This window comes from Antennarius striatus, chromosome 12 (assembly GCF_040054535.1).
Source record: "Antennarius striatus isolate MH-2024 chromosome 12, ASM4005453v1, whole genome shotgun sequence".
Classification (NCBI taxonomy): Eukaryota; Metazoa; Chordata; class Actinopteri; order Lophiiformes; family Antennariidae; genus Antennarius; species Antennarius striatus.
The window spans coordinates 4039397-4067215 of NC_090787.1; the positions used below are offsets into that span (position 1 = coordinate 4039397).

At 43.5% G+C, this 27819-nt stretch overlaps 3 protein-coding genes and 1 long non-coding RNA gene across 6 annotated transcripts; 1 reads left to right on the forward strand and 3 right to left on the reverse strand.

Annotated features, from left to right (window-relative positions):
* Positions 1 to 644: 644 nt before the first annotated feature.
* On the reverse strand, positions 645 to 11085 carry ttll4 (tubulin tyrosine ligase-like family, member 4). 2 transcript variants are annotated; one of them, XM_068329671.1, is made up of 21 exons: positions 10962 to 11085; positions 9114 to 10203; positions 8457 to 8907; positions 8212 to 8371; positions 8019 to 8095; positions 7867 to 7915; positions 5979 to 6097; positions 5759 to 5869; positions 5583 to 5659; positions 5281 to 5475; positions 5120 to 5202; positions 4909 to 5037; positions 4669 to 4791; positions 4497 to 4595; positions 4190 to 4324; positions 3955 to 4092; positions 3723 to 3813; positions 3432 to 3642; positions 3246 to 3313; positions 3092 to 3156; positions 645 to 2664 (listed from the first exon to the last, which is right to left on the reverse strand). In XM_068329671.1, the coding sequence occupies exons 2-21, from the start codon at positions 9624 to 9626 to the stop codon at positions 2478 to 2480; spliced, it is 3081 nt and encodes a 1026-aa protein (XP_068185772.1). In that variant the 5' UTR covers positions 9627 to 10203; positions 10962 to 11085; the 3' UTR covers positions 645 to 2477. The 2 variants fall into 2 exon arrangements, with proteins under 2 accessions (XP_068185772.1, XP_068185774.1); XM_068329673.1 differs by lacking the exons at positions 8457 to 8907; positions 9114 to 10203; positions 10962 to 11085 and having other exon boundaries at positions 8292 to 8336.
* Positions 11086 to 12466: 1381 nt separating this feature from the next.
* Positions 12467 to 16629, reverse strand: LOC137605327 (uncharacterized protein KIAA2012 homolog). Of its 2 annotated transcripts, none has more exons than XM_068329906.1 (13): positions 16515 to 16629; positions 16370 to 16444; positions 15903 to 15970; positions 15701 to 15758; positions 15297 to 15513; positions 15041 to 15178; positions 14764 to 14962; positions 14513 to 14675; positions 14090 to 14412; positions 13710 to 13921; positions 13472 to 13644; positions 12756 to 12963; positions 12467 to 12642 (listed from the first exon to the last, which is right to left on the reverse strand). In XM_068329906.1, exons 1-13 carry the CDS (start codon positions 16579 to 16581, stop codon positions 12474 to 12476), a joined length of 2070 nt encoding a protein of 689 aa, XP_068186007.1. In that variant the 5' UTR covers positions 16582 to 16629; the 3' UTR covers positions 12467 to 12473. The 2 variants fall into 2 exon arrangements, with proteins under 2 accessions (XP_068186007.1, XP_068186006.1); XM_068329905.1 differs by having other exon boundaries at positions 14048 to 14412.
* Positions 16630 to 22640: 6011 nt separating this feature from the next.
* On the reverse strand, positions 22641 to 25091 carry LOC137605502 (proline-rich protein 36-like). The gene is made up of 3 exons (XM_068330223.1): positions 25035 to 25091; positions 23086 to 24473; positions 22641 to 22877 (listed from the first exon to the last, which is right to left on the reverse strand). The coding sequence occupies exons 1-3, from the start codon at positions 25089 to 25091 to the stop codon at positions 22685 to 22687; spliced, it is 1638 nt and encodes a 545-aa protein (XP_068186324.1). The 3' UTR covers positions 22641 to 22684.
* A 1568-nt stretch (positions 25092 to 26659) lies between these two features.
* Positions 26660 to 27681, forward strand: LOC137605259 (uncharacterized). Its single transcript, XR_011037716.1, has 4 exons — positions 26660 to 26779; positions 26932 to 26969; positions 27183 to 27411; positions 27493 to 27681. It is a non-coding gene; the product is annotated as an uncharacterized lncRNA (long non-coding RNA).
* The last annotated feature ends 138 nt before the right edge of the window (positions 27682 to 27819 follow it).

The window sequence follows — 27819 nt, forward strand, 5'->3', positions numbered from 1 at the left end:
AGGAAATTTTTTTGCTTCTTGAAACGGTTAAAAAATATAAATAAGGTGCAAAATAACAATAAAATTGATGAAAAATGCCAAATTGATAAAAGATGTCAAATCAGTTCCTTTCTTCCGCTTGTTTTCTGTTCTGCTCCTTGCTGACTGTTTACACCTGTGTCCCATTAGCTCCTCCCTCCTGTCTGCACCTGTGTCTCTTCTTTAGCCCCGCCTCCTTTGACACACAATTTCTGTTCTTTTTCCCTCCTGTTTGTTTATTCCTTTATGATTTGGTTTCTTTGGATTCTTCTCGGTGTTGTTGGGACTGGAATTTTTTGCTTTATTTTTCATCTTTTCTCTCCGACCTCCTGAGTGTCCTAAACATTAAATATAAAATCAAAATAATTATGATTATTTATAACACAAGTAGATCTTGAGCTTTTGGTTTTCAAAGTGGCGTCTGAGGATCCCCAGGGGTCTTTTGGTGGATTCCAGGGGATCTCTAGCAAATTTAGTCAGAATAAATTATTCCTAGGAGTGCAACCATAAATATCAACGAGACATATCGGAAAAACAGACTTCAGACTGCCGTCACGGAATAAGTTAAGAAACTTCCTCAATGAGATTGTATTTTCCAAAAATCAACCAGATCAGAATACTTGCACCACAAATGACTTTTATTTTGAAATGTTCATCCTGAGCAATGCATACACACATGAAAAATGTAGTTAGTAAAAAATATTGAACCTAATGACTGGTAATATGTTCAGTTAAAAACAATTCCCAACAGTGTTACGTAACTCTGACAGCAGCCGTCTGTGTGTGTGTCGTGATTGTAATGTGTGTTAAGTGAAAATATGAAGACTCCAGAATGATTTTCTCCTTTAGAATTGAAATAGTCATTTAGAACCATTATATTTATGTTCATCCCAGAATTGGCAAAAGAGAGAGACGGCCTCCCTGGTGGTTCGATATGTTGTGGCAACACACGTTTAAATACTGTCAAAAAACCCACAAAAGCTTCATCATGTTTCCTCCGTTGTGTGACTCATGGTGGATGAGGCTCTAATACTGAGAGGAAACTGAAGCGTGATTCACGTATTGGACCCATTTCAATGTTCAAATTCTCACTGTTTTTAACAGCTTTACGCTTCAAAGTCCTCCTACCACCTCCTTAAACATATGAATACCTGCTACACACCAAAACTCCACGTCATGCTTTAGCAATTGCATAATAAAAATCGTTAGTGAACAAGTTAGCTTCAACACCGCGCTTGAAAGTTCCCCCCCAGGAAGAAACCGACTCGCCCAGGAGGATTTAAAGCAGCGTCTTCATCCATAGAAGTTCATCTTCACCAGAAAGTGCACCTGACATTTTTATCTTCAAGTAGTTTAAAGTCACAGTTGAGAATGTTTGTGGAAGGTTTTCCTGAGGATGCTCTGATCAGGTTGGAACCGATCGACTGATCAGGGTCACATGACTGGTACCGGTTCTGTCCATCACGTCTGCTTTCACACAGAAAAGCTTTTTTAATGTTGTCGGTGAGGCTTCTGTCCAGTCAGTTCGGCTGCACGACTTCTTCAGTACCAGAAATAAAACATGACACATCCGACGGTCGCGGGATCAACACCCGAGTTCTCTAGCAGGTGTAGTGTTAGCGTGTGCTTGACTAGCCAAAGTCTTCACTGCGTTTAAGGGCAGTGATGTCATTAAAATGATTCCCCCCATGCAGTCCCAATAGCAGCTACCCTGCCTCAAAGTGCACAACCACATGCTAATGACATTTACGTGAAACTATTTAAGCACTTGAGAAATGTGTTTTTGTGGCCTTCTGGCTGACTTGTTGTCATTGTGTTGCTATGCAACGAGTAAAATTTGAAAAAGACGTGAAGCTCGTTGTGCAGGACGATGCATCGCGTTTCAAGTCTCTGCAGGATGAAGAAATGAATGGAGACACAAAGGAAAGCTATCAGCTATCTGTTTCTGGTGAGATGACGTCACGCTGCTGAAATGACAAAACTTTTATCTGAATTTATTTGAAATTATTTAACAAAACGAAAAATTTGGGTCGAGTAGCACTTTGTAAGCAATGGCGTAAGGTGACAAAGAATCATCGACCCTCCTGCGACTCGGATAAGGTCCTCCCAGACTCTTCTTCTCTTAATATTTGTGGCTGTTATTCTTCCTTTAAATTAGCTGCTACTTGTTCATGCGTGCTTTTTCAATTTTCTGGCAGTGGATTACAAACACCATGATCTCTCCTGACCCCTCAGACGACCAATGAAAACAGTGTTTTCACTGGCGTTACTGAGTTTTGTGTTAAGGCTAGAATAGACATGGCATCATGAAGTGATAACCATCGTTCAGTTTGTAAAGGCTCTGTGTTTATTTTATTAAAATCCTACCAGTCTAGAATTTCTACTGCAGCACTTAGCTTCAGGCTAACGCTGGACCCTTAGCTCTGTCTCTCCTCTGGTTTCTTAAAGCAAACCCCGTCTCAGTAGGCGGCAGACTGCTGGGGCAGCAGACTGTGGGTGGGGGTGGGCAGGGGGCTAGCGCAGGCGCTGCTGGTGACACTGGAACCAGAACTTGGTGCGACCGACTGGCTGCAGAGGGAAACCACCTCCCTGTCCAAAGCGTCGTCGTTGTCCTGATGGGAGAAGACCTGCTGGCTGACCACCACACTGGGGGGGGGGGCAGCAGGGAGGAGGAGGGCAGCAGGGAGACGTGGATGTAAATAACTTTCTTACTGAGATCAATGCAAAAGATAATGAATGAGTGGACATACTGTTAGCTGTCCTGATTTGAAAATGTTCATTAAACAGAAAGAAAAATTGTTAAACTATTGTTAAGATACCAAAAGTTGCAAAAGGAAGAGTTCAAATTCAAAATGTTTAACACGGCAGCAGATAAATGAGAATATTCAGATTTACAGACGAGAAATTAAGAATATTCAAGTAGCTAAAGTCTGTTTTTAAGTTATCAGTAACTCTTTGAGTCTGTCGTGTTTTATTACAAAAACTAATAAAATCCTTTCTTTACATTTAAAGTAATTGTAGACGTGCAGGAATGATCACACACCTGTGTGTGTGCGTGTGTGTGTGTGTGTACCTGGATCGGTTGATGCCGTCCTGTTTGTGAGGGTCGACCTTAGAGGTGTAGCTGCTTTTCGACCACTACAATCACAGACAGAGAAAAAACTCAGATTACAAAAACAGAAGCCGTCTTTAATTTAATCCGAGGCGGCGTTTTTCTGGCTCCTCACCATGTGGGCGGGGTCAGTGGTTCCAAGATGGACTCCTTTCTGACAGAGGGCGGCCAGCAGGTCGATCCCTGAACACAAGACAGATATTCACACCAGTCAACGGGTTTTCTGGGTTTGGTACGATCGGGAGATATAAACTGATGAACAGGAAGTGCTTTTAAAGCGCACACACACACACACACACACCTTTTGACTTGCTGCTCCAGTATTTCTGCTCCCATTGGTCCAGGAGGATGTTGAAGTATCGTGGACACTCGAAGAATCGCAAGTAGCGAGACGACGACGGCGACGGGAAAATCCGCTCAAATTGTCCGACGCGATTCAGTTCGTCTTCGCTCTCCGCCAGGACGCGAACGTCCTCTGGAGTCAAGACGTCCAACACGGTGGACAGGAAGTCCTGACAGGGACGGACGGACAGGAACAACACCTGACTTCCTGTTCTCACTTTTCATTTTCAAACAGATTGTGTTTATTTACCTGGTCAGCAAAGCGCTGTGTGATGTAAAAGGCCCGCTTCACCTTCTCATCGATTGACACATCGGACTTGTTCCTGACCCCCCCACACAGACTACAGACAGACACACACACAGAGAGCGAGAGAGACAAAAAATAGAGGATCAGATATTTTTTGTAGCTTCAAGTTGTTCCTAAATTGCGACTTGTGTTTGGTGTGACAGCCTACGTCCTACCCCCACCCACCCCTCCCTACCTGCTGGTGGAGCTGGAGTCGCTGCTGCAGGGGGCGATCACGTCCTCTCGTTGAGGAATACGGAAGCCCGCCAGGTTCAGGAGGTCTCTGATCATCTGACCTTTAATGGAAACATCCAGCGCTGTGCTGGAATGGAGGCTGGACCAGAAACGGGACAGTTACAAGATGTAGTCTGTGTGTGTGTGTGTGTGTGTGTGTGTGTGTGTGAGTGTTTGCGCATGCATGTGTGTGTTACCTTGGTGATATGTTGACCTCTAGGATCCAGGGTTTGAGGTTCTCGTCCAGCATGATGTCGAAGCCGAACAGCTCGTGGCAGCTGTGAGGCGTCCGGACGTTGATCTTCAGCAGGTTGTTGACGTACGGCTCTGAGCTGATAATCAACACACAAACAGATCAATAATCACTTTTTATCGCATCAATAAACACATCTTTAAATCACCACCCTGCCTCTTAACTAATGCTTGAACACCTCAGTATCAAACGTCAACGTGATGTACAAATCACCCTTAAAAAGGTGAACCGATGCAGGACGGGACACTCACGCAATGACGGTTTTGATCACAATGTCTTTGATCTTCTGCCAGATCAGGGCGGTGTTGACCCCCTGGGCCCCCAGATACTGCCACAAGGCCTTCAGAGCCCTGAAAACCCAGACCCAGATTAGCCCTGCTGGAGGGGAAGAACCACATGTTCCACAGTTACAGCCATCTTTACCATTTGTGTCCCTGGCAGGCCTTGTCGTCGCTGTTGGTCTGGTATTCAGAGTTCTTCTTGTTGACGCTGTAGTTGGTCAGGTGCATGAACTTGTTACTCAGAGTCTTCTTGGAAGACGAATACCTGGAGGAAAAGAACAATGTATGACATCCTGGAGTAGACTTTAATTCTAGCTTGTTTCTAAAGTTTGATCAGCTGATCCGGAGCAGGAGACCCCAGCAGGATGAGGTCGGTACTGACTTGCAGCTGGCGAATCGAACCAGTCCATCGGAGAAGATGTAAATTCTGAGCGGGTCGTAGGACGTCACATAGACATAGATGCGCAGGTCGAACTTGTTACCGCTGATGAGGTAGGGCTTGTGAAGGTACCTGCAAACCACAAGGAGAATAAAAACGTTTTGTTCCACTGCGCAATTGAAAATGTGGAATAAACAGCCTCCAGACAACTTACTTTTGGACCAGCAGCGGTCGCTTGCGGGGCATCTGGCTCCATTTGTGGATGACCTGGATTCCGATTCCTCTGGCTGATGCCGGCTATTAGAACAAGACCAGTTAGATGGGATCGAAACAGCCAGCGCAGCTTATTATCACCTAATGAATTAGACAACATACAGGTTTGATGATCCATTTCTGCCTGGTGTTGCTGTCCTCCCAAACTTTGCGGAGCAGCTTGATGTCCTGAGGAAGGATGAAGGTCCGGGGGAAGAAGCTAAACTCCTGTTTGCCGAAGCGAACCTGCATCTTGGACAGGTTCCTCCACAGACGGTCCTTCCTGCCGATCTGAAACGTTCCTGGGAAGTGGTTCAGCTGAGACACCACAGACACAAAAGCACAAAAAGTTAGAGCAAAGCCTCACTAAAGGCTACTGATACTTTCACCGGTTTAAAAGGGAGCTGGAATCAGCAGCTCCTCACCTTCTGGTGCTCTCTGAGGGTCCTGAAGCTGGGAGACTTCATGTGGTGACCCCAACAGCCAAGCCAATCATATCGCTCTATCAACAGGACAGGAGCAACAAAACACAGGGAAGTCACGGTCGGCCCTGCCTATGGTTTAACTTCCCACTTAGCAGACACACACTTTGCTGACTTACTCTTGGTGGCTTTGAAGTGTGACCTAGCGATGGTGTGCTTGACGACGTTTGGTGTGACGGTGCTCATCTTCCATTTTAACAAACGTCGTTGTTCCACAGGCAACAACTCCACTGCAGAGCAAACAAGGCAAAGCTGCAAAGTTAATACCATATTTTTTAAAACCAGTTATTGAGAGTTCCTTAAATAGGGCTACATTAACAGCAGACACACAACCCAAACCTTTCTCGTTGGCGGTGCTGAAGTACAGCGTTGGAGGGATGAGGGGGAACAGACTGGGGACCAAAGCGGGCCTCTCCTCTCGATCGTCTCCCACCCCCAATAACATTGGCTCCTCAATACTGAGGGAGAAAAAATGAACACCAATGATTAGCCCACATCCAAACGCTCACGCTACGAGCCGTCCATCGACAGAGACTGATCGGTGTTTTCTCCCGCTGACAGCAGAACTCTCCTTCCCAGTCTTCGCCGCAGCTCCTCTCATCCGGTCATTACTGAACAAACAGCCATCTGACAACAAAACGAAGAGGTAACACGGCTCGTGTTACCTTCACTGACTTCTAAGTAACGGAAGTGGGTGTCCAGTCACCACTCTGCTTTGTAACACAAGTCGATTGAGATCTGCATGGACGACTGTGAGCACTATACACAGGTAACATAACGCTAGCACTAATTTAGAGTGCTGATGGAGTGTTTGTACATTTTGACAGAGTGAAGACCAGGGAAAGACTTTCTAGTCTAGTCTATCTATCATTTATATACTGCGAAAGAAAAGAAGGATTAGTTAATAATTGTAACACTCCTAAACTAACAAAAGACATAAAAGATGAGTATAGTTCTCCAGGAATGTTTTTGGATTAGTATCCAGATCTGCAATACAACACAAAACCAGATAAACCACAAAACTGTGTGATTTTTCTTTACATCCCAAGTTACGAACCATTAGATTATCTTTTTTTTTTGTTAGTATTAGGGAGAAACAGGGAGAGGAAGAGGCATGTGTTTATTCTGATGCTCAGGAAGCCATTCTAAAAGTCCAGCAGATTCTTGATTTCTCTTGATAGCGCCATAACAGAGAGCCTCTCCTACGACTGTTTGTTCACACTGATCACAACAACAACATCAATAGAACACCATACAGGCAACTGATTTAAACACCATTACTGAAGCAAAGGAGGTGTGAAGAATAACAGCAGCGCTTCACAATCAGTGACAACACCAACTGTCTGTGCCTGAGCTCATCCTCCGTTCAGAAGTCATCGACCTCGCCGACTCAGTGTCGTCTCTCCAGTTCGAAGACAAAGAAGAGCACATTTCTACATCTTCCGGTTTGGTTCACACACTTAATGCATTAAGTAAAGGTCACCCTCCCGCCCCGCGTTCATCCTCTGACTACTCTACCAGAGGAAACAGCGGCGCGCTAACCTTACCCTGAAAAAACGCATCAGATGGAAGAAATAAAACGAGAATTTAAACACGAGAAAAAAATTAAAACGACTTACGTGACAGTCATAGAGGAAAGAAGGAAGGAATGTATGAATGGATGAAGGAGCAGGAGATGGTTCTATCCTCTGAATAAAATCCCTCCACCACACAGGTACACAATGGCACCACAGGTGTTACCTTAATGCTCTCTGTTCCATGAAGGAGAGGCAGCTGTCAGGAGTGGTGGTGGTGGGTGGGTGGGGGGTATGTATAAACAAATCAGCTGGTTGTGGGGAAAAATGGCCACAAAAGCCGACCCTACCCAGCTGTTTGAGCAAAGAATCAGCTCCGAGTCTTTGGTGGGGGGTTCTGCTGTTGAGGCATCACAGCTGACAACAATGTGACACAATGCAGCCGACCTTTCCACCACACTCTGCTGTTTTCACTCTCCTCACAATGGAGTGAGAGAACGAGAGACACACAAAGAGTCCACAGGATCTGATTCGGATGGATGGATGGATGGATGGATGAAGGGGCTACTTATAAAAAGAATAAAAATGAATAATAAGAATAACCCAACAACAGGTGCAAGGAGTTCTTCACTGAAACTGAATATGTGAGAATTCTATTTCAAATAGTCGATAAAGAAAACGTTTAAACATTCCAATTGATCACAGAGCCTTACCCAGACCGGGGACTGATGGACGCTGTGGATGATGAACAGTCGGAATCACCTGAGGGTGAAAGATGAACTGACATCAGCGGCCAGAGAAAAGACGAACGAAACCAGCTTCAGTCTGATGACATTTTAAATCTGTGTCTGTGTTGTGTTGTTACCGTCATCGCTACAGGCGTTCTCCAGCTCGTCAGGCAGCTCCTCCTCAGCTCCATCCACCTGCATGACAGACTCCAAGCTGGACACGCAGAACACAGGGCCAAAATATTCAGTCAGCATTAGTAGAAGAATGAGAGTAAGAAGAAGAACAACAACAAGAAATGAGCAGAACTCCTCGAGGCCAAACATGCTGACCTGGAGAGATGATCCTCCTCCATCTGCGAGGACGAGGAAGAGAGGAGAGGTGAAGACGAAGAAGAAATGGAGGAACACACCTCCTGCTTGGTCAGGTGGATCGTGGAGATCTGAGTGGTCACGGAGCCCACCAACACCCCCGCACGACAGGAGGCCTCGTCTGGAGGGGACGTGAACATCGTTACAGATATTCAGAGGGTTTATGGTTTCTTTGGCCTCTGATGACGACCAATCATTCTGATTACCTGAGATGATGTCAGCAGGTGTGGGCGGGGTCTCTTGAGTGGCCTCGCCACTGGCACTGAGTATGCTTGGTGAGGTTCCATTCGAAAGGGGACTGGCGGCTGGAGGACTGGACTGTCTGGATGCTGGCAGGATGCTCTCTGGTGGATGGGGACCCTTGTCGTTCAGGGCCGGTGATGCTGTCGTCTGGGGCCTGCTGACTGGAGCCGCTGGGGGGACGCCTCTGACCCATAACCGATCACTTAGAGCAGCTTCTGCTGAGCAGCCGCCAGCTGCCATTGACAGTTTGGCTGATTTGCTCCTTCTCGCATTTGTTTCTTTTGTCGTCCTTCTTATCTCAACTTTTGTGTTGTGACTGGAGGCGTTTGTTCCCGGTGCTGCCCCCTGTTGTTTACGAAGAGTAAGGCATAGAGGAGGCACTGCTGGCGAGGAAAAACGGTCTGCAGAGTCAAGCTAGAAGTACAAACCAAGAACAGTCAGACGTGGATGCGATGTTTTAATAATTTACTGAATAAAATTTGCTTCAAGGAGCCAAAATACAAGAATTAGATCCATGTTTGCACAGATATCACCAGAATTTTTATTTTTTAAAAATCTGAGTATTCAGGGTTTAATGAGAATTACAAAAACATTTTGTTCATAATGTAGAACATACTCACCATCGACTTGTAGCCTTGCTGTTGCACAGATTTCCCTCGGATGATCAGGTCTTGAAGGCAAACAGACGTACGAGACCCTGATCCCAGAGGAGCAGCGCCTGTGCGAGGCTGGCGTTGGCGTTCGCTCATGGAGACAGAGGAGGGGGCACTGGTCTCTCTGACGATGCTCCCAGCATGCTTTGGGTTTAGGCCATGATTCCCATTCAACTGCAGCAGGTTCGGAGACTCATCTGGCACAGTGGTGAGTTGGCTCTGTGTGTTGATTTTGTTTCTGCCTCCGTTGACCCACTCAGACACCACGGGTGGGGCCATTGTTGTGGGCCTCAAAGAGGAAGTGGGCAAGGCAGCATTAGAGCGGAGGGATTTGGCTTGAGCCCTTCTCCCAGAGAGCTCTATGGAAGTCTGACTATGAGGCACTTCAGTGGTCACAACAGTCGATGTGGCGGGACGTACTGGACAGGAACAGCTCCGAAGCTTCTCTCCAGTCCACAAGGAGAATTGATTGATGGGCATGGCACTTCACAACACTGATACGGTGAAGGGCCGAGATTAAGGGCGGAGTTCCTTAATTGAGGTTCAAAGGCAGAAGAGGGATTAACAGTCGGTACAAAACAACGCTGAGGTGGATGAGGGTTCTCTTGAAAATCCTCTATAAATGAGTGGCTCTTCTGCAGGAAAAGCTCTTGAGATGTCAGCTCCTGCTGAAGGGAGAAGGAAATCTTCTGTTGGTCATAATAGGTGTGCTACAAGTTCTTGATAACTCCTGACCAACAGTAACCATCACTGCCACCACTCACTCAGTGAAGTAGTAAAAATCCTGGACCCAGAAGATGCTACAAGGCAGAAGGATGCTGCTAGCTCAAGGTAGCATCACTGGGTTATGAGCCCCCATGAAGGTCACACAGGAAGGCACAGCATTGCCTTATTCCCTGAGGCAAAAGGGTTTTCCACTCCAGCAGCCACACTCAGTCGGCAAAGAGTCTTGCTTATATTAGCTGGTAGAGATTGAGCCAGTCGGACATCGTTTCTCTTTTTCCTTCTCTCTCTCCAATGGAATGAATGATAATCCTCCAACAAACAAACTTCACCACTGAAACCACACAAGAAGAGAAGCAGGGTGAGTCTGATGGAATCCAGGGTAGCACTCCCTCACAGGTTGAAATGAAGATGGTCATCAACTCTGCAGGCATTTTAAAATGAGCTACTGGCCGAGTTTGAAAAAAAAAATGGTTTTAACTTAGTGACAAACTTATTGGTAATTCTCGACATCTGAAATTTTTTTCAAAGCCTTATTTGCATTTTTGAACAGAGCGACACAACGCCTGTATTACAAATCACCGAGATTCCAACCGGAAGTGACGTTTATGGCAGGCTATACTAGTCAAAAATCGAGATTAGAGTTTGATCATTTACACTGCGAGTTAAAACAGTTCTCTTAAAATCCTTAACCAAGATTAATATGTGAATATACAGTTTATTTATGCTTTCAGATAGTTAGCATGTGGCCTGCTCAAACTTTTTTTGGGGAAAAAAAAAGTTGTTTCACGTGTGCGTGCCGCTTTACATTTAGCACGGCGTTAGCTAACATTGTCGTCATGTCAATGGCTGTTACAGAAAAGATAATTAACAACGCTGACATGGTCGAATTCGACATTCAGACTGCGGCTCGTTAAAACACTAAACTCACCCCCGTGCTTTAATATACCTGACTTGAAGGCTAACGTTAGCTGATTAGCAGCCAGCTACACCATTCCCGTCTGTTTACCGTTGCCATGTCCAAACAGCGTTAGCTCGGCAACACTACAAAACATTCAGGTTCCACGTTAATAAAAATAAATTCACACCTACTTTGTCACTTCATATGTTCTTTAACACGTTGCTGTAACGCCGGGCGTTATCACACTGACGTCCGGTCGAAATAGGAGGACGTGAAACATCTCACGTTCGAAGATCGTCTATTACCACCGTCATCTGTACTTCCGGTCTGACTCGTGTAAAAAAGGAACTTCCGCTCCAAATTGACAGCGATGAATGTCGAAGCGAAGCCTGCTGGTTGGGAGGTTTAAAAAAAAAAACTCGGTAAAGGTAAATGGCGAAATAATAAATACTGTAAATAATAAAGGCCCCATGTAGAATTAAAATTTAAAAAAGTTCCACAGTCTGTATATATGTATCCAGATCCACCTCAAGATTAAAAAAATATTCCTTGGCCTAACATCCAGTGCTATGCAAAATGTCATTATATAGAACATTTTATTCTCATAAACCTACTGCTATTCAGAACTGCAATTATAAAAGGGATTTTTACAGAATAGATTCAATGAAAGGCTCTGGAATTGCATTTGTTTTGGTCCAAATCTGGATCGAGGTGGGAATTTTGCAGCTTTGGATGAAGTATTAACTCTTCCCCTCTGCTCACAGTTACACATTATGATGTTTAATGGGGGTTTTTTTAGAAGCGATCCAGTATTAGAAAGGTGAGATTCATTGCTATCATGACTCCATCTGAAAATCTCTGTAACTCAGCTCTTCTTGGTTTGCTCCTTGGAATATTCATCATGCATTCATCATGCATGCCTACTGGAAGTCGAAGATAAATTTCGGCAGCTGCTGCCGTCCGTCTCACACGGAGGGGGGAGAGAATACTGGAACCTTTATGCTCCTGCAACATTTACTTATTAAAAAAAAAACTTTATTCTGGGGCAACACGCAGATTGGATTGTTCCATCACTTCCTGCATCTGCTGACACAATTCCTCGAATGATAAAACAAATAGACATATTTTCATCATGTTCTGTACAGCCTGTTTGTCAGTGGAATACATGGCAGCGCATCCGTCACGTCATCAGAAGTGCTTTTAACAAAATTAAGTTCAAAAACCATTTGTTGGCTTTCTATCTGTAAAGCGCTTTGAAATGTCTGCAGATGTGATTAAGCGCTGCTATACAAATAAAAGCTGATTAATTGATTGATTTTGCTTTCCAGTGAAGATGAGTCCAGCTGTTCACATTCAAACTGATGTTTTTCATGATCTGTGTTGGACAAAACAGATTAATGTCTATATGTGTTTTTATAAACTTGTCTATGTTTACTGTGTACTTTTCAGGAAAAATAAGTGCATGACTAAATATTTGACAAAAAGGAATTATTCCGTAATTAGGATAATATTTGGATAAAACAAATACATTTGTGAATATTTAATTATTTAATAATATTTCCAGTAAGATTAAGTAGTTTACTGTAAATATACCCTCATGTATATTTTATATTTATATATTTTACATATTTTTAAAATACTTTCTAATGTATAGATTACATAAATGCATTTATTTGATATATTTTAAGATCCAGACACATATCTCAGGGGGTTAGCGTCTCGTTTTTTGCTGGATTTAGACCCAGCAGCTGTAACAAAGTGAAATAAGAGTAGGTCCAGGGTCTGGAGATTCCCTGGGTTTTCTCCAGACCCCCAGCCTCCATCATGAGACCCTGTTTAAAAGCCAGCTGCTGCTGCAACAGTCCCACCTCTCTGCAGGGGAAACACGACAACAGACAAAGTAAAAAAAAAAGATTTGTGTCAAAATTATTCTCATCGAGCTCAGATGCAATCTGCTCTCCTCCAGAAGCAACACAAGTCAGTACCTGGCCAGCAGCGCCTCCTGCAACCTGGCCTCTTCAGCGGCCTCCTCTTCCATCCTCCGGCGCTCCTCTTCTTTGTTTCGCCTCTCCTCCTCCTCTTCCTCCTTCTTGCGGAGGTACTCTATTCTCTCGCTCTCATCCATCTCCTGGAGCTTCTTGCATTCCTCCTCCCGCCTTCTTTCCTCTTCCAGGCGCAGACGGTCTAGTTCAGCTGGAGGGTGAGAATCAGTCAATTATCCAATCCACTTTATTTCTATAGCACAATTTAAATAAACAAAGGTTTCCAAAGAGCTGCACAGTCAATAAATAAACAACACAACAGATGCTTCATAAAACAATGAACACAATGCAATAAAATCAAATATAAAATTAAAAAAATTGAATAAAACAAGTTAAAAATGGAAATAAAATCAGATAAAACAGTTAAAATTATATGTAAAATTTGTAAAATAAAAAAAAACATTAAATTGTAAAAAAATATGCTAAATTAGCACTAGCTATCAGGCTGGAGAGGCTGCAGTTTAATTCCCTTTAATTCCTGTACTGGACTTAATGTGAAAATCTGGTGTATGATGGATAAATCATCTTTTGTTGATCGGTGATGTTCCTCCTCGTTGGAGGTGAGTGCTCCCCCTAGTGGCCGATACGTTTCAACCGGTTTCTTTGAGCGATCCCTGGTGGCAGAAGCCAAAAATCTCTTGTGTCTCCCAGCTCCTCACCTTTTCTCCTCCCTTCCTCCTCCTCTCTCATCCGCTGGAGTCCCTCCATTTGTCGCTTCCTCTCTTCCTGTCTCCTCCTCTCTCTGTCTTTTTGCACCTGTTGTCGTCTCGCTCGCTCTTGCTCCTCTTCCTCCTCCTTCCTCCTCTCCTCCTCCTTTGCCATCCTCTTCATCCTGGAGATGGAATTGATGATGAAAAACCCGCTGCTCTCCAGGTTTAATGTGAACATGTTGATAACCTGAGCTCCTCCGCCCTCCTCCTTCTCTCCTCCTCTAGCTCGCCCCTCATGCGCCCTTCCGTCTGCTCTCTCTCCCCCTTCTTCCGCTCCTCTTCCTCCTGCTCCCTCCTCTTCCTCTCCACCTCCTGCCTTCGTCTCTCCGCTCGCTTGGCTTTTAGGAGAGCTGCTGCCTCCTCCTCTTCCTTCTCCTGACTCCTCCTGGACCTGGAGGACTAAATCCACACAGTCCATCTATTGTGAACATTACCTACGAGGATCAATGTGTTGATAACTAACTGCATCTTCAGCAGCAATCAATCACACGATGAAGAGCGGTTCGTTCTGTGAGGGCCTCCAACCTCTGGCTTCATCGGATTCAGCATCAGCTTTTCCTCCGTTACCATGATGGTGGAACACGACGACAGGCGGCCGCGAGAGGAGGCGGGCCCCATCCTGATGGGCGTGGCTGTGCCTCCACAGGAGGAGACGGTTGACATCCTAGGCCTCCCGCTACCCAACGGGGGCACTGCTGCCGTCGAGCCGGTCGGGCTCAACGATCGGCTGCCACTGCGGTCGTGAGTGTCCACGTCCACGTCCACGTCTACGTCGTCCTCTGAATTATAAGAATTACATCCTGGAGATGCCGAGGGCGTTTTGCTGGGTCTCAGGAGAGAATCTTCACCCTCTTCCTGGTCAGAGTCCGTCTCCTCTTCCTGAGGGGTTCCTTCAAGAAAAAAAACCACACCACTTTCTGCCATTAAATTTCTTCTATCCATCTTTCTTTCATTGATAGATCTCGGTGAATTAAATGTATTTGTCCAAACCTTTTGTCTCACCAACAACCAACTCCTTGTGTTTTAGCTTCTTTATTCTCCTCCGGCTCCCAACAGTCTCCTCCTTCTGCCTTGGCGCATCTCCTCGCTCTCCTTCCTCCTCATTTGCCTTCACTTCTCCTCTCTCTCCTTCCATGTCTGCTGTCCTCTTTTTCTGAGAGACACAAAGTTGGTTTTGAACCTGAAACCTCTTCTAGTCTCTGTTTGAGGCCAATAAAGAGAGCTTATAATGGCGAGATTACTTCCACCGCTTTGAACGGCGGTGTAAACGTGTCTGGAGTATCTGCTGCTCTCCTCTCAGTCCCATCATCTCGTTTCTGGCTCCTAATTGGTCGAACATCGCTTCTAGTCGTTTGTCTCTGCGTTCTTCTGTCCTTTCTCGTCACCTTCTGTCCACTCGTCCCTGATTCTGCACTCGTACCTGAAATCAGGTTGCTGTTCCTGAATGAACGGAGAGTGCTCGTCATCCAGAGAGTCTTCAAGGATTTAATCTCAGTGGAGTCAGTATTCCCAGCTCACCCTTTGGTTACTGAAGCTTTGTTAGCGTCTTTCCTCTTCTTGCTCTTCCTCATGTTATCCAGAACCTCCAGCATTTCCTCTTTTGGGTTGATGTTCTGCTGACTGCCGGAAGATTCTCCTTCAAACTTCAGCTTGTCTCTGGACAAACAGACAAACTCCAAATGTTGGATATTCTCACGTATTCATGAAAAAATTCTCAATATTTTTTAAAGAATATGGTGAACACTATCACCCCAATACAATAAATCAAGCAAACCCTGGCTGTTGGGATCCAGACAAACAGCTACCCTCTCCTGTATTGTCCAGCTCTTCCTCCTCATCTTCATCCTCTTCCTCAGTGTTGCCTTCCCGGGGCTTCTCCTCCCCAACCTGCTCCCTCAGCGCAAGCATCCCAACACCATTTTCAGCCTCCATCTCGAGTCTCTTCCATGTTTTCTCCACTGTCTTATTCATCTTTTCCTTGATCACAGCCACTGGAACGATGCAATTTTATTTTGTTTTGTAAAATTCATTTTAAAATTCATTTACCCGCGGGGAAAATAAGTGGCTGAAGATGAGACAATAATAATCATCTTATCTAAAGAAGAGGAATGAATGAATGAATAAATGAATGAATGAATGAATGAATGAATGAATGAATAATAACAATGAGAAGGTTACTTGGGTCTCCATGGCGACTGGGCGGGAGCATTTCCACCAAGGCGTGGAGATCTAAGATCTGGGGAGACACCAGATTTTCAAGAGGCAGCAAACATGGAGAGACATTTTATGAGAAGCTCAATGTCCCAGGATTTGTGCACAGGTCAGCCGATCAATGATGGAATTAAAATATCAAAAGGTTAAATTCAAAAGATCAAATCACCTTGTCTTCTGACTGATGGTCCAAAATGTCTCCCAGGGAAACATCTGAGCTTCTCTCCACTTCTTCCTCTGCTAAAAGAAACGACAATCAATGGTGTGAATCAGAATCAAGTTTATGTGTGCGTCCCCTAGTGGCCGTCCTATGAATCATCTGCCACTTTGATTTTAGAATTTAATTGTTTTTTAGTATCTCTCTCATAATGATTTGCACATATTTTGATATGTTCTTTGCATGGTCTGTCATTTCTCCAGGTCGCCATGGAGGAAAGGAGATTCTTCCTGAATCCAATTTGCGTATGATAATTTTTTTTTCTTCATGCATCAGAACTTTTGTCATTGGTATCCATATATTCTGTGATTTTATGATTTTGCCTGTTTTCTTGGGGGCTTTTCCCTTTCAGGATTAGGTATCTAAAGAGAGATGGCATCTTGTGCTGAGGCATTGTTGTATATGATTTCTGACTGGACCTGTGTTCGTGTCTTCAGGCTGCAGGACGATGACCCAGGGTAACTCCTCGCCTTCTGCAGACAAAACCTGGAGAGCTGAGAGGCAGAAAGAGTGAGTTTCACCACGTTTCGATGTGTGCAGATTTCCTCATTGCATTGAACCTACCTTGCCCCTGCGTTCCACCATGATCCTCAGATTGATTCTGGTTGTTGTCATAGAGCGACAGTTGCATGATCTCCCCATCAGGACCCAGGATCAAGCAGCCTACAGCTTTATTGTCTTGCAGATCTGAAAAAAAAAGAACCCCAATAACCAACAACTCTTATGGACCAGTAAGAGTATTTTGGTAACCTGCACAATAGCGCTGCTCCAACAGAAAACCGTTACGACAGAGAAAATCACTGGTTTCTCTCTTTTGTACATTAAAAAACCAAAAAGACTTCAGGTTCCAGGGTTTGAGAACCAGAACCTCCTGACCTCAAACCATCAGGGCCCTGTAAAGATAGAGTCTTGCCCTGATCTGCAAAGTCAAGAATGGATCCAACTAGTCTGGGGCTGATGATTGATTATTAATATTTATCATTATTTAATACTTCAGTTGAATACAATAAAAGCTTCTGTGTCAGCATGGTGAAGGTGTATCATAAAGAACTTGGCAGGTGAATGAAAGTATGACATCATCTTCCACGTACCTCTGAGCTCCAGGGGCAGAATGCCTCGAACCACGCCTCTGTTGGCTTCGCTGGACTCACCAGGGTCCTGGAGGTTCTGTAAGAAGGCCAGAGAGCTCTGCTTGCCCGGACCTTTAGATCCTGCAACGCAACCCAACACCGCCGAAGGGGAGGGTTCTGAAGGAAATGACGCAGCATTAGCAAAGTTAGCACAATAAGTTCTAATTTTATTCAACTTTTTTCCACTTAATAAACATCGGGCCCCAAAACAGGGAGGAAAATGGAATAATAGATAAAAAATCTTGTCTATGTGATTTTGAAGCATAATCAACTTCTCAGCTTCAAAAAGGTTTTAAGCCTGTTTTAGCTTCTTGTTTTGTTCTTAAATTGCATTTGTTGGTGGGTTTATTCTTACTGCTCTCACCTCATAGTTACCTTTACAGCAACTTTACCATTAATTAATCAAAAATAATCAATCACCGTAATACATCAGACATCATCTGTTCAGAAATGGAATTAATTTGAGGTCTTTCTGTAAAAAATGTGTGCGCATGTGTTGTACCTTCTCCAGGCTCCAAGAGAATCACAGATCCTATCTCAGGGGGTTGTCCTCCTCTTCCTCCTCCACCTCCTCCTCCTCTAGACCCTAATATCTCTTTTTTAAAATATTTTCTTCTGTCTTTTTGTTCGTCTTCATCTCTTCCTCTTCCTTTAGGCCCCAATGTCTCTTTTTTAAAATAATTTCTTTTATCTTTTTTGTCTTCTTCTTCTCCTCCTCTTCTTTTTTGCCTACCATTAATCTGTCCTAAGAGGCGGAAAGATTTAAAACAGTCACATAGAACCCAACAGTTTAACAGGGCATCATAATAGAGGATAACAATATTATCCACCAGGAGCAATTGAAACTCATGTCAAGACAATGTGGATCACAAAATGAAAAATGGATACAGAGCCTAATCAGAGAGAGATTAGGTTCAGTAATACTTCCAAACCAAGCAAGGTGGTTCCCGGTTCGAGTCCCACTCTGTACTTCATGGACACTGGTCAGCTTGTCTTTTCTCACCCTCCTTCTCAGGAACCAGCATTGGAAGAATAAGTTGATGTTGTGATTGAAATCCAAATCCTTCTCCCTTTGGTTGGAAGCCCGTTCGGGGTGGGATGGCCTGGACAGGGGCAGCGGTACTGGTCTTAGATATTGGTGGTAGGCGCCATTCATCGCTGTAGGAGGCCTCCCATCTTGACTGAAATGTTCGACAGAAATTTAGATGTTTTACTCTAGGGAAGTGGAAAGTCACGTGAAGCATCCTGGGAATTCGGTCATTATTTCAAAGGCGGCAAGCCAGACTACGGGTGGGGCGTGAGAAATGAAGAAATAAATTATAAAAGGTTTGAGGTAATCTCAATAAAGAGGTGGATCCATAAGAAACCTGTGGAAGCAACTGTCTCAAGGTAGCTTGAGTGAGGGGTTTGTTTTAATAAAAGGACCATGGTGCAGGTATGGACTCAGGAAATGCTGACTCACCCTTTCTGTGTTCTCCCTGTAGGCTTCGTGGCCGGATGAACGTCCTACTGTCAGAGGAGGAAGAAGACCTGGGAGCGTAGACGTCAATCAGAACAACATATATAAATATTCTAAAGTGGAGTTTAACAAAGATTAGTTTTATTATTCTATTATTTTCTGTTAACTATACTATTAGTAATACTAACACTTCTACTAGAACTACGTCTACAATGGACAACATCTGTGGTCGTATTTGTTTCTGACTAAAGAAAATGTCATTTACAGTTACATTCTATTACTTAACACACACACACCTGTCCTCTCACGTCTGTTGGCACTCATGGATCTTTCACTGTCTTTCTCGTTGGTGTGCTTTCTGTCAAGACTAGAACATCCTGAATCTTCCGTTGCCTCGGCCACATAGATCAAATCTGGATGACATCTCTCTCCATCCTTCTTGTGATGATTTATTTCGGCAGACTTCGTCTCAATATGATGAAGACTTGTGTTTTTACATGTCTATGTTGGCAGGAAGGGCATGTGGGTAACAAATTAGAGTAGAGGAGAGTAGAGTAGAGTAGAGTAGAGTTTAACCTTATTAATCCCACATAGACAACATAGACAATATATACAATATCATGACATCAAGTCATTCACATTTCCTGGTTTAAAGAAGTATTATGGTAATATTATTGTTTTACGTGTATTATCTGAAGAATTGCTGCAATTTTTTCCTTAAAAAGACATTTATACTAATAAAAGTTCCAGACACTCTCCCAGGGTCTACCATATGTTTTTACAATAGCAGCAAATAGACAAACCAAACACCGGATCTAAAGAGCCATTTCAATTATTTATTGGAAAGTGAAGCAAATCTCCAAACTCTTCAGTAGAGTCTATTAAGTCAAATCCTTCACTTTTAACAAATGCCTTGAGATTTAGCATCTGGAATTAGCATGTATGTCACCTGAGCGTCTTCAGGGGTGCCTGCCACATAGTGCACCCAGGGCTGAGCCCCCATCTCTGGACTTGGAGACCTGGAGGCTCTTGGCATCTGGAGGAAAAGATCCAGTCTGACTGTCTTCCTGCTGTCACAAGCCTTGTCTTCATCTACAGAGGAGCTCAATTTAGGAGATATAACAAGTATATGGTTCATTTCAAGTAGGTTGACTGGAGTTTGAAACCCCACATTACCGTCCGCTTCACCCTCTAACTGCTCAGTGTTTCTCTGGGCAGGAGTCCACAGTGGGTTCAACCGTTCAGGTAAGTCATGACTGTGATGCTCTTGGCTTCTCTGATTGGACAGAGGACTTGGTTGATGAAGGTCTGGAGCAACAGGGAGATGAAGAGGAGGACAGAAGCGAGGACCAAGTCTGGTGGAGGTGAGCTGGAGGAAATACAGCATATGGTGATTCAACTGTGATTTTTCTACACAGAAGAAAATGTTCCACCTTGTGGGTAAAGAGAAAAAAAATTGCCTGCTGTAAGAATGAACCCACCCAGAGATGTAAGTTAAAACCAAAACAATGAGCTATAACAAGCTAAAAAGTTAGGTATATTTCAAAATCACACACAACATATATACACACAAACATACAGTACATGCGGTACATACCTGACTTTTGTTGTTGCCCAAGATGGCTGCTGTCAGTTCCTTGAGGGTTCTCAGCTGCTGCTCAACATGTTGGGTGTACCGCCGAACAGCTTGCTTCTTCTTGCCTTTGGTTTCTGCGGTGAAACTGGTTTCTATAGAAACTAACTCCTTGACACAGAAGATGGGAAAAATGCCCCGAAACATTAAACTCTATCCACAACAGTGGATTCCAGTGTATCGAAGGATAGATTTAAATCCTACTGTCAATTCACTTAAACCAGGTCCCAATCTATGCGATGCTTTGAATCTATGCTACTTTTATGAATGTTGAATTCACTTGTGCCTGAATGTTGTCAAAAAAGTAAATCTGCCTTGTCTTACATTGCTTTATGATGTTTTATTTTGTCTTTGCTTGCCCTGCAATACGTTCCTTCTCTTGCATGGCCTTGACTTCACTTCACCATGTCTGCCTTGTCTTTACTTTGTCACACATTGCATTGCCTTGCCAATCCTTCTCTTGCTTTGTCTTGCATGTCTCACCTTAACTTGACTTGCTTTTGCTTTACCTTTGCCATACTTTGCCTTGGTTTTGCCTTTCCCTGCAAACTTTGCCAAACTTGCCTTTATTTCTTTGCTCTGCTTTGCGTTTACTTTGTCATGCATTGCCTTCCATTGCAAACACAATTCATGATGTCTGTGTGGTAAAGTGGACGCAGCTACATAGAAGGATTTCAGAAGATGCTGAGTTTGTCTTATAAGCTTGGGCATTTTTGCTATAACTATATACCGCTGAGTACACAGAGATACCTGTGAGTACAGTAACAGTGGTCCTCTACGAGTGCTGTAAGTCTTTGGGAGGGAGGATTCTGCCTCCAAATGGGGGTAACTTCTGTTGGACAGTCGGAAGACAGAGCCCTGGGACTTCCAGATAAAGTAATCCTATTGGAAAATGGATTAAATCATATAAATTACATTATAAATATCAGGTGAATTGACAGACTGACAGTTTATTAATTGAATGAATCTGAATAGATGTAAGATTTAATGTGACTAAATTATTCCAAAGAGTTAACCAATAACAGACAATCCATCTCATATGTAGATGAACTCTATCACAGTGCTAATATACAACATTAGAGCCTATGAGAGAACCTGTGGTGTGAAGCAGACGTCCAGCCGGCCATCATGTTTTCCTGTTTTTCCATTGGATGAGACAAAACGAGCACAGCCACGACTCAGGACTGACAGAGACAAATCCTTCATGGTTAAATTCTGGATGACTGAAAAGAAGACAACATTTAACTGGGTTTCTCCACAGAGTCACAAACATGTAGAAGTTAGATCTTATGATGTATGCATGTTAAAATTACATTTTAGACTTTTTCACTGTGAGACATCATTAATAAATCTGAATTTCATACATGGAGTTAAGAATGTACTATGGAATTACAGAACAAAAACTGCTATGAGTAATAGAACAGCAAAGAATTATATTTGCAACACATCAATTGTGTACTATTTACTGAAATTACAAGAAGCTAGGTTACAGCAAAAACCACGCTTTAATTTCTCAGTCGGACTGAGTGACTAAAAAGACTAACATTAAACATTGAAAGTAGTGTTTTGTGTGTTTTTATTTATAGTTCTTAAGCTCACGATGACTTTCCGTCATTTCAATCAAGTGTTTTATGAAACTAACATTCATAAACAACAAAACATTGGACATACCTGCTGTCGTTCTTGCAATGCCTTCTTTGTGTGTGTGTGTGTGTGTGTGTGTGTGCGTGCATGCATGCGTGCGTGCGTGCGTGCGTGTGTTTGTGCGTGTTACATCACTGTTGCTAGGTTGTGTCAGTACTTTGTGTTTCTGCTACCATGGCTGCCTCGGGTACAGATCCCGGGGGTGGGGAGGAGGTGCCCACACCAATTCCTAAAGTTTTCAGTCCAAAAAATATTTCTGAATAAATTTCTGTAACTGTAACTGTAACTGAATGTACAGTACTGTATATTAAAAAGAATCCAACCTACCGTTCTAAAATTAAATGGTTTTTATCCCTCTTCACCTAGGCTAAGAGTGATGTCTCCGGTATTTTAGGAAAAAATTTTTAATACATTTTTAACGTTCTTGTTATGGAGACAAATATTCATTCAATCATTCATTTATTCATTCATTCATTCATTCTTCATTCATTCATCTTCTTAAGACGATAAAAATCATCTCGTCTTCAGCTACATATCCAAAATACAGAATGTGGTTAAATTAATCCCAGCTAATTACAGGCGAGAGGTGAGGTACACCTTGAACAAGTCGCCTACTCATCACAGGTCGTATATTCAACTTGGATATTTAAAGTGCAAAATATTTGGAGAGGGTTTTTTTTCCATTGTTGTTGTGTATGACACTATTCTTTTATGTGTTAACAGTAACCATAATCATGGCCTTGTGATGAATATATAAAACTGTGGCCCCAAATAAACAACACAAATATCAAGATAATCCACACAACCATACACTGACATTATGTCCTTTTTCTGTCTTTATTCATTTTTTTCACTTTGTTGATTATGTCTACATACAATACTTCAGATTAATTGATTCCAAGGTGTCTATTTTGGATCTGAAATGATGAAATAAACTAATTGTGATGATCAGAAGTAAGATGAAGTTTTCCAAGACGCCACTTGTCTTGTTTCTCTTCTGATCCAGAATCCATCCTCTAATCGCAGTCACTGCTGGAGGAGCTGCAGGGACTGCTGGAGAACTACAGCCCAGATGAACGAGAAAGAAAAAACAAACGGAAAGGTACACTGATTGGTTTGTACAGAACTGCAAAATGTTAAAAAATAATAATTTTTAATTACTGAGCTGGTCCTTCTCTCTATTGTAAAAATTCAGAAAGTTAAGACACTTCATCTGCCTCCAAAACCTAAATAAAGTCATTGTTCTGCTGTGAATTAACTTAATCTTACACCATGAGAAGTTGCCCCCTTCTTGTGACACTTGGAATGGAGGTGACCAGACTTATGGTTGAACATGGTCTTTTGTTCAACCTCTTGTTCAACTTCTTGTTCAACTTCGAGTTCAAGTTCATCTTGATGTCTGTGCTCATCTTCATTTTCGTGTTTGTGCTCATGTCCATGTCCATGTTCATGTCCATGTACCTGTCCATGTCCATAGACACATCCGTGGCCCCAACCTCCCCTATTAAGCTCTGGTTGGGGAGGGCAGATTTGGGGTGGGCAGGGTTGGGTTGGGCAGGGTTGGGGAGGGCAGATTTGGGGTGGGCAGGGTTGAGGAGGGCAGGGTTGGGGAGGCCAGATTTGGGTTGGGCAGGGTTGGGGAGGGCAGATTTGGGGTGTGCCGGGTTGGGTTGAGCAGGGTTGGGGAGGGCAGATTTGGGGTGGGCAGGGTTGAGGAGGGCAGATTTGGGGTTTGCAGGGTTGAGGAGGGCAGGGTTGGGTTGTGCAGGGTTGGGGAGGGCAGGGTTGGGGAGGGGAGGTTTGAGGAAGGCAGGGGTGAGGAGGGCAGGGTCGGGTTGGACAGGGTTGGGTTGGGCAAGGTTGGGGAGGGCAGATTTGGGGTGGGCAAGGTTGGGGAGGGCAGATTTGGGGTGGGCAGGGTTGAGGAGGACAGATTTGGGTTGGGCAGGCTTGGGGAGGGCAGATTTGGGGTGTGCCAGGTTGGGTTGAGCAGGGTTGGGGAGGGCAAATTTGGGGTGGGCGGGGTTGAGGAGGGCAGATTTGGGTTGAGCAGGGTTGGGGAGGGCAGATTTGGGGTGGGCAGGGTTGAGGAGGGCAGATTTGGGTTGGGCAGGGTTGGGGAGGGCAGATTTGGGGTGGGCAGTGTTGAGGAGGGCAGGGTTGGGTTGTGCAGGGTTGGGGAGGGGAGGGTTGAGGAAGGCAAGGGTGATGAGGGCAGGGTTGAGGAGGGCAGGGTCGGGTTGGGCAGGGTTGAGGAGGGCAGGGTTGGGTTGGGCAAGGTTGGGGAGGGCAGATTTGGGGTGGGCAAGGTTGGGGAGGGCAGATTTGGGGTGGGCAGAGTTGAGGAGGGCAGTGTTGGGTTGAGCAGGGTCGGGGAGGGTAGATTTGGGGTGGGCAGGGTTGAGGAGGGCAGGCTTGGGGTGGGCAGGGTTGAGGAGGACAGGGTTGGGGTGGGCAAGGCTGAAGAGGGCAGGGTTGAGGAGGGCAGGGTTGGGGTGGGCAGGGTTGGGATGGACTGGGTTGATAAGGGTTGATTTGAGGTGGGTACGGATAAAAAGGGTAAATTTGAGGTGGGTAGAGTGGAAAAGGGTATTGACGTGGGTACTGATGGTACCCTCCTGCCATTGGCTGATAGTAGCCAGAGGAATAGCGGGTTCCTGTTCAAAAAAAAGTGGAGCTTGTCATTTTCTTCTGTATATTTTTACTCCTTAAAATACATTTCACTTCAGGGTGATCATTACCAAAGACCGGGTGCTTTTAAAACTGAAAATATTGAGTGAAAACAAGTAACAAGACAGTAATTTACCTGTGCTGTAAAAGGACATTTCAGACTTCAAGACCACCAAAAGACTGAAATGAAGAAAGAAAAATCAATGAATTACACACAAGACACACCTGAACATAAGAAAACAAATAACCTTCTAGAAAATGATGATCAACGATATATGTTACCTTATAAGTACAAAAATGAACCATGTCAAACAAACTTATTACTATTTATGTAAATACATCATGAAATCAAGTATCAGAAAGACTTAACAAGGTTTGTCTTTCATATGTAGACACGATGAAGGGACAGTGCACAAAATTATCAATCTATTAATGTACAGGTAAACATAGCAATGATTATGTCTGGTGGACTTACTGAGAGTTGGACAACGGATCCGCAGACACCGTGGTGACTGACTCAGACTATTTAATATAGTAAGAAGCCACACCTCAGCCAGGAACAACCCCCTCACAACCATCCGGGGCAGAGCTGCAATACCAGTCATGTCAGCCACCCTTAAGATGTGTAAACATGCAGTAACAATTTTCCTTTCATGCTTTGCCAAAGAGTTAAAGTTAGTTTTATCATGAGCACACATTTTTTTGGAGGAGATAAGATAGCAGCTGTGTCCAAAAGGCTGTTGGAAGCCTTATTGCTGAAAAATCTTCCACCTCTAAACACAGAAGTGACAAAAGTTGAACTTCACACAAATGGGACAATCCTTAGGATAAGGCAGGGTTTGATATTTTCAGGATGGATATTGTATCCAATCCAGAGCACAGAAACTCTTAAAGAAGCTAGCAGGCTGCTAACAGACAGTAAAGAACAACTTAAGCCTTGGGGGCTTCTCAGCCTCAAAGAAGAGGAGATCAAGGCTCATAGTAATAAAGGTTACAACCTGAAACTGTTGAACTCCCTCAGTCCATATTGACTATCAGGTTAAATCAAGTTATATAGCTTGAATCTGTTTTATCTTATCATGCTGCAGGGTTCTGGTTTGGTAAATTTTATTGATGAGCACACACCTTTGAGCAACCCCTCAGTGTGTGTGCGGTCAGCCATTGTATGCATGCATGTATTATGGGAACAAACTTATTTTCATTATATGAGCACCTAATTTCATTTATAGATATGATAACAAACCTTTTTTGGCCACTAAGATATCCCAGGCATGATCTACTGGTGTCTAAAGTTCATCACAGGGCTCATTGTTCTCTTCTGAGGAATTGAGAGTGGGTTGATGTCAAGGAAATACTGTATAACATATTACAAGAAATCTTATCATAAAAACTTGTGTGGTTTATTGACAGATGATCAAAAGTTTAGGACTCTGATTTCTGCTACTAAAAAACACCCACTTTACGTGCAAGACTGTTTGTTTTAGATTTATCATCTGAAAAAGCCCTGATGGGAAATCTTTATTTGCATATCCACAAAACCAACAAACACTTCTATTTGTGATGACCTTGCAATTTTTGCATGATTTCCCGGCAGTGGATGGCTGTCCACGGTCATGGTGATAACATGTATTTCTGGTGTTAGGATTGGCAGAAAACTGTGAATCATTCACAGCATGAAACACAGGAGAAGTTCAATTTTACACGTGTGCATGTTTATTCATATTATTTGGTAGTTGATGAAAGTTATTCTCCATTTAGTTTAAAGTTGTATTCACGGACACTTATCCTCTACCAATCCTCCGATCTCATGCAGCATGTCACAATGCAGACATTTTGCACAGGTATGCTTTAGACTGGTCATGACTAAAGGTCAGTAGGGTCGCATGCAGTTTTAGAATGGATCTGGATGAAGGAGTGGAGTCAGGGGCGGTTGTTCAATAACTCAAAAAGTTCCCAATAGATTTGATTAAAACCTTCATCAAAGATGGGAACTGGTGACAAAAACTGGCCAGAACAGTTTCCTCAAACAGAAAATTAACATGACCCAAGTTCAAATGCATAAATTCACGTTGAAGGAATTCAAATATAAACGATGCCCGTAATATGAAATTTGCTCATTGAGAGGAGGAAAACTTTGGAGGTAAACTTTGGCCATAAATTGGAGTCATATTTGATCTGGAATATCTAAACTATGATGAAAGGCCAGGGGAGGCGTGGCCTCCTGCAGTATAAAAGCATAACCAGTTGAGTCAGAAATCACTGCTGCCCTTGTGGATCTGAACTTCAGCACTCAGTAAGTTCACCAGCACTGATAATGTTGTGTTTCATTCAGTGTGTGTCACATTCTGTGGTCATTGCGACTCTGATGTGTGAATGTTTATTGTGAAGCAGCGTGAGCCCTTGCTTTGGTGTGTAAGAATTGTCTGGAATTATTTTTCACTTCAGGACTTGGCTCTAAAATCCAGAAATGTCTTGTAACCAAGGTAAATAACTTGTTTCTTTCTCATTCATAGTCTTTTTATACTTTATTTAAAGCACAAAAAAAAGATTACTGTAAATTCCAGGCTATAATTTCATGCACTTTGAAAGCTAATAAAAGCAGTAATTAAAAATGTTAAAAATCTCTATGTATGAATATCTCTTGATACATCACCTCTTACAAACCTCGCTGACACCTACTTCTTTTGTTTCACTAGGAAACCCCTCCTGGCCGTACCCTCAATACCCACAACAACCCTGCCCTCCTCAGCCCTGCCCCCCTCAAGTGAACCCATATATGTGCTACCCAATGCCCCAGCCTCCTCCACCGTGCCCTCCTCCAATGCCAACAACGTACCCGAATCCTTGTCAGCCTTATCCTCAGGTTGTGTGCTATCCTCGATGGTAGGCCCAGAGCCTCGTGGACGTCATTATGGTTGGTAAAAGGTACCAATGAAACACTTCTCAAGAATTATTTGTTTTAAATTCATAGTCAAATCTTTTCATGACTGTTTCTCCCTGCTCCAGTTCTCCAGCAGCAACTTGGACCGGATCAAGACATCTGAATGAGAACAGAAACACAATGGAGCCTGGAGACCTTCATCAAATCACTTTTTAAGTTTTCTGCTTCCATCATCAAACACTGATCATAATCAGTTATTTGGGAGAAATAATATAAAACCATTCCTTTCATCAATAAATCAAATGATCATATCAGTGCATTTGTCTCGTCTCTCTTTATGGCCTCACTTTTGTTGATTGATTAGACCTACAAAGACAATCATTTATAATAATCTATAAACTGTGTAATGTTGTATTAATAAACAGTCAGAGATTTTATAATCACATTATTCA

Excerpts from the sequence above, each read along its gene's own strand:
- LOC137605327 (XM_068329905.1), bottom strand. The coding sequence starts at position 16,581 with ATGCAACTGTCGCTCTATGACAACAACCAGAATCAATCTGAGGATCAT. Across the intron at positions 16,445-16,514 it reads TGGTGGAACGCAGGGGCAAG|CTCTCCAGGTTTTGTCTGCA; the intron begins GTAGGTTCAATG and ends TCTGCCTCTCAG. Across the intron at positions 12,643-12,755 it reads CAGGAGGCGCTGCTGGCCAG|AGAGGTGGGACTGTTGCAGC; the intron begins GTACTGACTTGT and ends TTTCCCCTGCAG.
- ttll4 (XM_068329671.1), bottom strand. The coding sequence starts at position 9,626 with ATGCCCATCAATCAATTCTCCTTGTGGACTGGAGAGAAGCTTCGGAGC. Across the intron at positions 8,908-9,113 it reads AGCAAGGCTACAAGTCGATG|CTTGACTCTGCAGACCGTTT; the intron begins GTGAGTATGTTC and ends TTGTACTTCTAG. Across the intron at positions 2,665-3,091 it reads GACGGCATCAACCGATCCAG|TGTGGTGGTCAGCCAGCAGG; the intron begins GTACACACACAC and ends CCCCCCCCCCAG.
- LOC137605502 (XM_068330223.1), bottom strand. The coding sequence starts at position 25,091 with ATGACTGGTATTGCAGCTCTGCCCCGGATGGTTGTGAGGGGGTTGTTC. Across the intron at positions 24,474-25,034 it reads GGGGGTTGTTCCTGGCTGAG|GAACCCGCTATTCCTCTGGC; the intron begins GTGTGGCTTCTT and ends TTTTTTGAACAG. Across the intron at positions 22,878-23,085 it reads AGGGGGCAACTTCTCATGGT|TTCTCCAGCAGTCCCTGCAG; the intron begins GTAAGATTAAGT and ends TCTGGGCTGTAG.